A 9300-nucleotide genomic window follows, 5' to 3' on the forward strand; every position below is an offset into this window, starting at 1 on the left:
GCTATGAGTCCAGTTCTTTAAGTGCAAAATTATAATTCATGTGTCACACAAATGTTAGAATACAAGATCTAAAACTGAGGTCCTCCTGCTTTTAAAAGCAACCATTAAACATGTACTTTGCTGAGCTTTTGGTGGTTGTCTCTAACCCCCACACCACCTTCTTGAGGGCACCTCCCGGGCTTTCCCTTAAAAAGAAACTGAATTTCTCTGCAGTTACAATGTGGCATTGCACTACCTGACAACAGCTCAGGTTTTCCTCAGCAGACTTCAAAGCAGCTCCTGAGGAGAATTTTCAGCAGACTTTTGCAGCTGTTCCAGAAGCCCCAGCACAGAAACAGCAGCGCTGAAGAACCATTAAAAGGAGAAAAATTAACAAAACCAAACCCAGCAGCACACCACGTGAATGGCCAAATGGGGAAAAAGTTGCAGAGCACTTAAAGGTAAACAAAGGCAACTTGTTCTCAGATAAAATGAAGGACACCACCCTCCTACATACAGAATTTAATCTGCAGATAAGTACTTAAAGTAGAATTTTTATACCCCTGAAAATAGGGGATCATTCTGAAGCACTTCCATTTACTGACTGTAATGGCTAGCCACTTTAGATGCCACATTCTTTACCCACACTCCAAAGCAGACCTCAATGTAGCATGATATGTAGCAAATGGACAACCCTTTTCCAAACCAATAATTGCTTTCACACAGGTAGTGATGACCTCTGACAATTTCAAGATAGCAAACTTCCAATTTAGTAATCAATATTTATATTGTTAAATAAGGTTTTAATCGTAAGTACAAAACCTCTAGGTAAAACCACATGCTACAGCCCACCTGTACAAAGGCCAGGAAAAAAAAGGTGATGCTTTTGTTTTAATAACAAAGTGCTACTGCAGAGTTTACTTATTTTTGTGGACATTTCTGAAGAAAGACAGATTGCTTGGTTCAGAGCATTCCCCTACTCAGAATCTGAATTCTTCTCAGAACATTACAAAGCAGATTGTTTCAGGCTGCTCCTTGGGAAAACAGCAAACAAAACATGTGAGTTACAGCTATGCAATCAACCAAGTAGGCATATTTTAGTTTTCTACAAACTGTGCCCTCATTTTCACTATCATTTCACAAGTTTCCATTTACGTTTAGCCTGCACTGAGCACCATCAGGTAGTACTCACACTGCTGCTCAGGCAGTTCCAGGTTGGTGCTCCAACTGCTTGGGGCTGTTTGAACATCTTATGCCCATTTGATTTTAATTCACCTGATTTTCTGTCAAATGGATCAGGAAGGAACAGCCAGGTATCTTCCCAGCTGAGAGCCCCAGCAGCTTTCTTAAATGACTCCAGCTGTAAAGCAGCACTTGTCTGTGGCCTCCTAGGAAGACCCAAATTAAATACAGCAATTTTGTCCTCTTTCCCCTCCACCAGAGGCATGGGACGGAGTGAAAGGGGGAAAATTTGTAAGGCAAGAGTCCAAAAGAGGTGCTTAACTCCCACATGAGCTTTAAAATACCTCTTCCTTTACATAATAAGGCTACCATATCATATTTTCCCAGATATCCTTTTTCTATACTTAGACACTTTCAGGTAGAAAGAAGAGAACTTGTCCATTTATTTGGGATTTCCAGGTTATCAGGTAGTCCAGAGCAAGAGCAGCATCTGACAACCTGACATACCTGGATGCCCAGAATGAGCACCCAGAACAACTCCACGTTCAGCACATCCAAAATGCACTGGCTTTACAGCACACATGCTGCACCCTGTGCTCCAGACACAAGGAGAACAGGTCAGAGCTGTCTGTCATCAGGGATGTGCAAGTAAAATGGTCACTACAACACCTGGCACAGCCTGGATGCATGAGCCCATGCCATGCATATATACACTCACGTTGTAACATGAAATGCAAGAACGATATGTACAAAGTCATAGTTGGGGAAAGAAGACACCAGGAACGTTACCAAATACACCTCTGGATGTTCCAGGTCAAGCTCCAATATTCTGCATTACATCAAGGTAAATATGGCATTCACTCTTACACTTAGTTTTCCCATACAAAAATCAGGTATTCCTATTTGTATGTCCAAGACAGCTTTCGGACTTGGTCCATAGTACTGAAGTGCATCAGAATCAGATTTTAAGCATTTGTTCAGCAGCTGCTAAATGGAAGAGAAAATTTTCTGTAGCTGGTGGAAATCGCTTTTGTTTCAGAGCTTCGGAGTTCAGGGTTGGCTTCTCATTGCCATCAGAAACTTCTGTAAGTGAGGCTAAAGTAGACAAGATTTCTTTTGTCTTCAGAGAAATATCCTTAAAGAACAGAAAAATCGAGCAACCATAAATACAGGATCAGGTATTATAAGTTCTTAATGTTTATTTTAAAAATAAGGAATAAAGAAAAAAATGAGGCAGTTGATTTTAAATAGAGGCCCTATTTAATCTATGGCAAATTTGCAACAGCTCTTCTCTGATGCAGTACTAAAGGAGCAGCTGATAGAACACAGACAATTGAGATCCCTCCCTGGCATAGCTGAGCTCTTTTGACTAAGCTGCTCAGTTCTGAAATGGGTGGTAATCTATTAAATAAGGGAGGAAGTGAGAAAAAAGTCTTAAATCAGGCTTTTACAGCTGAGAAACCACGGATCTGTAGGACTTGCTCAGAGGTATGGACAATACCATTGACAATGTATTGAGCAAAATACACACTGCAGGATAACACCACGAGGTTGATTTTACTGGAAGCCTTAGAAATTGCTGAAGTTCTTCAGCAATGTGGTTACCCGAGAGATAATATAAATCACATAAGTTATCCTTAGAACTATATGAAGAATAAAAACGTTCATTTGTAAGAAAATAGAAGATAAAAGACTTTGACTCTACATGAGCTTGATTCCCAGTAACCACCTTCCTGTTGCTTCCCCCACTCTTGCTGGATTATAACTGGTATACGTAATTTAAAAGACTTTAAAAATAAAATATTAACCTTAATGACTTGGCTGTCTGATTTATCTGGATCTTCTGCAGATTGAACAATCAGTTGCCCAATTTCTTTGTGAAGTTTTCCCATTGTCATCGCCTCTGAACAGGAGAAAAAAGGTCATTTTACATGAACGTGTACTATCCCTGCATTATCTGGAACTGTATATGAACAGCAATGCAAAACAAGGAGTCCTCTTCATCTCTGCCATCTGTAAAGGCAGTAACCTGACACAGCACAGCCACGATGGCACAGGCCAACTGTCCTCCTCTAAGGCAGCCCCAGGCAGACACCAAGGAATAGCAAGGTGATCAGCAGCATATACAAGCTTCCCTTTCAAATAGTTTCCAATCTCTGAGTATTTCAGGCAATGTCTTTCTAAAGATTCACATGATATCCTTGCATTTATCTCCCATGTAATTATTAAACAAACATTTTCAATTCCACATTTGTTGGAAGTGAAAGCATGTCTTTCCAAATTCCAAGTTTCAACAGAAAGACAATCTTCCCTATTACACTTTAAGAATCAGTGTGGAAACCTCCTTGAGGTGCAGTAGTTACTATCAACTCTGAGATAAACCTCAGATACAAAACATTAAGAGCAACCAACCTTTTACTACAGGGGAAACAGTGATCTCACTGTCTGCCAAATTCACATACACATCATAGAGGTCTGGTCTACTGTTCACTTCCGGGTCTGTAAATCCAGCAATGTAACCTGGAGAGCAGAGTTTTGTTAACATTATGGTTTTAGTCTTGCTTAATAAATAAAAACAAATCCAAGAAATAATGGAAACCCCAGTGCTACGTTATCAATTTGGAATGTTAAATGTTTCTACTTTACTACTTAACTTTTTATTTGCAAGTGAAAACCCCCCCCCAACTTCCTTGAAAGGATATCTACTTGAACCCCTTGTCACTAGGTCACTACTAGATTACAATTCAGGAGTGAAAACAGCAGGATTTCTTGTTTATAGCATGCCAGCTGAGCGAGCTTGAAACAACTTTTCTTTGTGAAAGCCACTCAGCTGAAACAAGTGCTCCTGGTAATGATGAAGAAATACTGAAGATGAGTGGTCATCTTGTTCATTATGCTGCATAGAGAAGCCTTGTACCTGCCACACTGTGTCATGCTAACCTCTGCATAAGCAAAGGGCCCCTTCCTGCAGAAAAGAACTGGAAATTCTGACTTCAGAACTGAAGAGAAAAAAACCCTAAAATGGAAGTCACCGGCTGTATGTAAAAGTCTGAAAACAAATAGTTCATCTAAAATGAATTGCTTCCGTGCAACAGCAGGGCTTTTAACTCCCTTGGATCATAACACCAGAAGATCCTCAAAGCTTCTTTTTGTCTGCATTAGGGGCAGGCTGATGGGGATGCACCCAGAAAAACCAAATTAACTAGTTATCTTCAAACATACTTGTTTAATTATCTGCTTTTCATTTTTTTCCTAAAGAAAATTACATGGTTTACCTTGAAACAACAGCACTAGCAGTAATATACCCACTTTTGCCCTAAAGAGCACCGGTGTAAGACATCACAGCAATAAGAAATGAAATTGCTTTGTTCACACTTGATCAATCGAATTGTTACTACCTGTGCAGGCTTTCAAGGCTTCCACTTCCTCTTCATTTAGATGTACATATGAATGAAGAATTGACCAGTCCTGCCGATGCCACACTAAAGCAGGCAAAGTCCTGGGGAAATGAGATCAGTAGCTGACATACAGCAGACTTCTACCTGCACTAAAGCTTCACAATATGAAATGCAACTCATAACTAACACCACTAGGTCTCATTCAGTACACATATGCACCAATAACAGAGGTTTCTGCTAACAGAGCAAGCAGAGTTTATCATTCACTACACAGTCAAACTTATTTGTCTTAACTAAGCACAATGGCTAAAGCCCTCCAAGGGACTTAAGGGGTCTTCAATAAATGCATTTAATTGTATACTGTTTTTTCTCCCCAGAATGAAAACTCAAGATTTGTTTGACTTCTAAGAGTAGGTGGGGAGGGACTGACAAAGTCACACTGTACCTGGTAAATTCCTGGATGGCTTCGATTCTAGGATGGTACACCACAATCCTCTTCTTCAACATCAGTGCTGTATATAAAATAACTGTTTCCATTCCAAACTGAGATACTATATCTAAAAGAGAATGGAAAAACAGAAAATACACACGCTGGTAATTTAATTTGTTTAAAGAAGATCAAGAACAACAATACAGATAACACTTCACACTATTTACTTGATTAGGTTGAACAAAAATAAATCATAATGGAGACTTCTGGAATTAGTTAACCTTTAATGGAACCAGCAAGGTAAGCCTTCCGAGCATCAAAGTCTTTGCTGAGGAAGGATCCATTTTCTTCACTTTGGCAGATCCCCTTTGTAAGGACTGCAATGTAACTCTCCATCATTTTCACAGGACTTCCATACTTCAAGTAGATTCTGTGTGGACAGAAAGAGTGTGGGTTTTTGATTGTAACCAGTACCAGCAGACACATGAATAAAATGACAGTATCACCAAGAGAATTCTTGACAAATAGATTCTCATTTTGGACAGTTGGTTGAGGTTCTAATATACTAAAACAGCAGTCTCTTGACACGCCCACAAGAACTTGTCTTCTACCAAGAACAGCTAACTTGTATTTTGAGAGCACTGTTTTGTAAAGGAACTAAAATTTAATAACAGGAATGTTATTGCACAAAGGCCTAAGCAGGTGTCCAAACTGAGGACTCTTTGCACACACACAAGCTTCATGGAAAACAACTACATTAATAGCAGGAGTTACCATAGTAGAGCATTTAACTAGTTTTTTGTGTACATATGATTAAGAATCCTCCCATACTCCTTGCTAAGTGTTGAAAAAAAATGCAAATCCATGTCCTTAACACTCACTAAAAACAGACAAATCTGTTAGATGTCTTTCAAACAACAGAGACATTATAGCCTAATTTAGGGATTAAGGTAAGTTAACTACCTGCCTTCGATTTTAGCTAGATACAAAATTATATCACATTTTAAACTTATTTACTGTTGGTAAAGCATACTAGGCCTGAAGCTTCTAAAATCTACTACATGAGCTCAAGATAAGCTCAAGTCAAGCACAACTCCAGGGTTTATACCATCTGTTTCAGTTTGTAGGACTGAATCTCCAGCAGATTGTTAGACCAAGTGTTAACACAGCATAACGACATTTAATCTTTTGCCACGCTGAGATCAAAACACATATGTAGCATCACTGAAAGACAGCTTTTATACAGACCTACAGAGTATCCTAGTGAAAGCTGCATATTTCTCTGGGTTGAAGTCTTTGGCTGTCAGAACAACGGAGAAGTGGGTCACCTGGGCAAGGCACACACACAGGAAAAAAAAACAGAGCTTATTTAATGACTATAACAACAGCAATTGTTGCTTATTGAACTTTCTGCAGTACTCAGACAAGATGCTTTAATAAAAATAAAGTGACTGAAAGCAGTAGATCCAGGTTGCTACCTGCAGAGAAGGCTGAGCTAATGGATTTCTGATGTGACTCATCTCCATCAAGCTAGTACACATTCACTTAATGTACTGAGTATGTGTTGCTTTTTTTTAATTTTTTTTTTTTTAATGTCAGGAGACTAGAGAAGAGAAAAGCACTTCCCCATGGTGGGCAGAAAACTAGAATTTGTGGTCAAAGGAGGCTGTGCAGGCAGACAGCACAGACATGTCCAGAAAGAGACTGGAATATCATAGGCAGCAGGCTGGCTAACAGAACAGCTCTTCAACTTCCTGAATTAAACAATCATGGGCTAGGGCAGCACAAGGCTAACTGTCTGCAGACAAGGACCGAACTCACACATCCTTCTTAAATAGCATCTCCTACTGCCTTTGAGACAGATCTAGCTACATTTTTACATTGCTAAGCTTCATAGCTGATAGGAGCTTGGAGCAAGGAAAGGCAAGTTACGTTCTGCTGTAGGTGTTCAGAATTACCACACTGTACTGCTACTTAACAACATAGGATGAAATACAAAAATAGAAGAAACTTATCAAACAACTTAAAGATGTTTATAACAGGGAAGGTACAGAAGATAAAGGAGCAAATTCAGTCTTCTGGTCCTTAACAAAGTGGAAAAGAAAGTACCTAAACAGTGTTACTCTAGGTCACTACGAACGTGATTCTGGTCAATTAGAAAGAGAGTTTGTAGCAAAAGCAGAGTCAGAAGGGCACCTGGGTAGGAGCTGCATCTGAGCACATACCAAACCTCACAACTTATCAGGGCAGCGCACGGCTTAGAGTTAAACAGCAGAGGAAGCACTGCACAAGCCCTCCTCGTGCCCTAGGAGGAGCCCACAGGCCCAGCCCTACCTTTTTCAAGGCTGGAGAGTCTTGAACTTCTACGGTAGTGATGTAGAACCACGTCCTCTTGTACTGCCCAAACACGAAGGTATGAAGCAGCTTGCTCTCATCCGTAAGGCAGCATTTCCGCAGCAACAGAGTCCTCAGCTCAGCCGTCACAGACGGATAACACCAAACCCACAAAGCATCACCGTTGGCGTCTTTTTCTACGGCGGAAAGACGGGCACCGTGAGAACACGCCAAGCAGCAGCAGCGAGGAAGCGACTTCACCGCTCCATCAGAGCCGTTTTCTGCCATCAGACTACAACTCCATCCGACGCATCCAGCGCTCGCGCCGCACGTTGGCCAACGTCCCCCACTCCCGAGCTCACCCCGCCACAGCCCGGGCCTCGTCTCCCCCCCGGCCCCGACCCGAAGCCGCCGAGGGCACGGCGGGGGCCGGGCCGGCCCTTACCGATCAGCCCCACACCCAGCAGCAGCTGCGCCTCCGGCTCTGCCATCTTCCAGCCCCGCTCCCCGCCCCGCCCGCCTTCCGCCCCGCCCCGCCCCGCCCCGCCGCCATTTGCTGGGGCCGCCCTCTGCATCGCTCTGTTCCTTCCTCGTCTGTTATTTTATCCCCCTCGTCTGTCTGAGACTCGGGAGGTGAACCGTGACGCTGTGCCCAAATACTCATTCGCAAAAAGAGCCTCATTAGGGCGGGCGATGCTCGCGAATCTTGTTTTACAGCATATAGGAATGCTTAGACCCCAATGCTATGGAGTGAAGCCATAGTGAGAGCTGCAACAGATCAGGAAGAACAGATTACTCCTGAGATACAGGGTAACAGCAGGAGCACTGCAATCAGAATCACAGGATGGCTTAGCTTGGAAGGGACCTTGAGGATCACCCGGCCCCAACCCCTGCCATGGGCTGGGTGCCCCCCAAGATCAGCTGCCCAGGGCCCCATCCAGCCCGGCCCTGAGCACCTCCAGGGATGGGGCACCCACAGCTCTCTGAGCAGCCCATATCATGGCCTCACTGCTCCAAATAAAGATCTCCTCTCACATTTAATCAAGATCTCACCTCTTTTGGTTTAAAGCTACCTTCCTTTGCCCCATCTCTATCAGGTCACATAAAAAGTTAGCTGGGCTTGTGCTTATAAGCTCACTTCCCTACAGCTGCGGGTGGGCTTCGTGTGCATGAAACTGTGCTTCAGGTGCAGGCAGCATCTGACAGCCTTCTTACGTTAAATTAATCGCACTGATTCAAGGAGAGCACCGGCTCAGCACTACAAACGGCCTAACAAAGGCTGTAGCGAACGAAGCAGCAAGAAACCAGATGAGGTTTAACAAAAGCAAGTAGAGTCTTGCACCTAGGGAGGAATAATTGCATGCAGCAGTACAGGCTGGGGGATGAGCTGCTGGAGAGGAGGTCTGCAGAGAGGGACCTGGGTGTCCTGGTGGATGACAGATTGGCCATGAGCCAGCAGTGTGCCCTTGTGGCCAAAAAGACCAATGGCATTCTGGGGTGCATTAAAAAGAGCGTGGCCAGCAGGTCAAGGGAGGTGATCCTCCCCCTCTACTCTGCCCTGGTGAGGCCTCACCTGGAGTGCTGCATCCAGTTCTGGGCTCCCCAGTGCAAAAAAGACAGGGCTCTCTTGGAAAGAGTCCAGTGGAGGGCCACAAAGATAAAGGGCCTGGAGGATCTCCCCTATGAAGAAAGGCTAAGTGAACTGGGTCTCTTCAGCCTTGAGAAAAGAAGACTGAGAGGGGATCTGATCCAGGTTTATAAATATCTGAGGTGTGGGAGGCAAAGCGGCGAGGCCAGACTCTTTTCAGAAGTGTGTGGAGACAAGACAAGGAGAAACGGCCAGAAACTGCAGCACAGGAGGTTCCACGCGAATGTGTGCAAGAACTTCTTTACGGAGAGGGTGACGGAGCACTGGCACAGGCTGCCCCGGGGGTTGTGGAGTCTCCTTCTCTGGAGATATTCAAGACCCGCCTGGAC

At 43.3% G+C, this 9300-nt stretch overlaps 1 protein-coding gene across 1 annotated transcript; it reads right to left on the reverse strand.

The window, feature by feature from the left end:
• Positions 1–1874: 1874 nt before the first annotated feature.
• DENND10 (DENN domain containing 10) lies at positions 1875–7825 on the reverse strand. The gene is made up of 9 exons (XM_065746411.1): positions 7769–7825; positions 7324–7520; positions 6238–6317; positions 5271–5419; positions 5005–5116; positions 4560–4660; positions 3574–3681; positions 2970–3064; positions 1875–2296 (listed from the first exon to the last, which is right to left on the reverse strand). The coding sequence occupies exons 1-9, from the start codon at positions 7812–7814 to the stop codon at positions 2120–2122; spliced, it is 1065 nt and encodes a 354-aa protein (XP_065602483.1). The 5' UTR covers positions 7815–7825; the 3' UTR covers positions 1875–2119.
• Between the last annotated feature and the right edge of the window lie 1475 nt (positions 7826–9300).

Source organism: Cyrtonyx montezumae, unplaced genomic scaffold (assembly GCF_038088225.1).
Source record: "Cyrtonyx montezumae isolate F1298 unplaced genomic scaffold, pur_monq_1.0 scaffold_4, whole genome shotgun sequence".
Classification (NCBI taxonomy): Eukaryota; Metazoa; Chordata; class Aves; order Galliformes; family Odontophoridae; genus Cyrtonyx; species Cyrtonyx montezumae.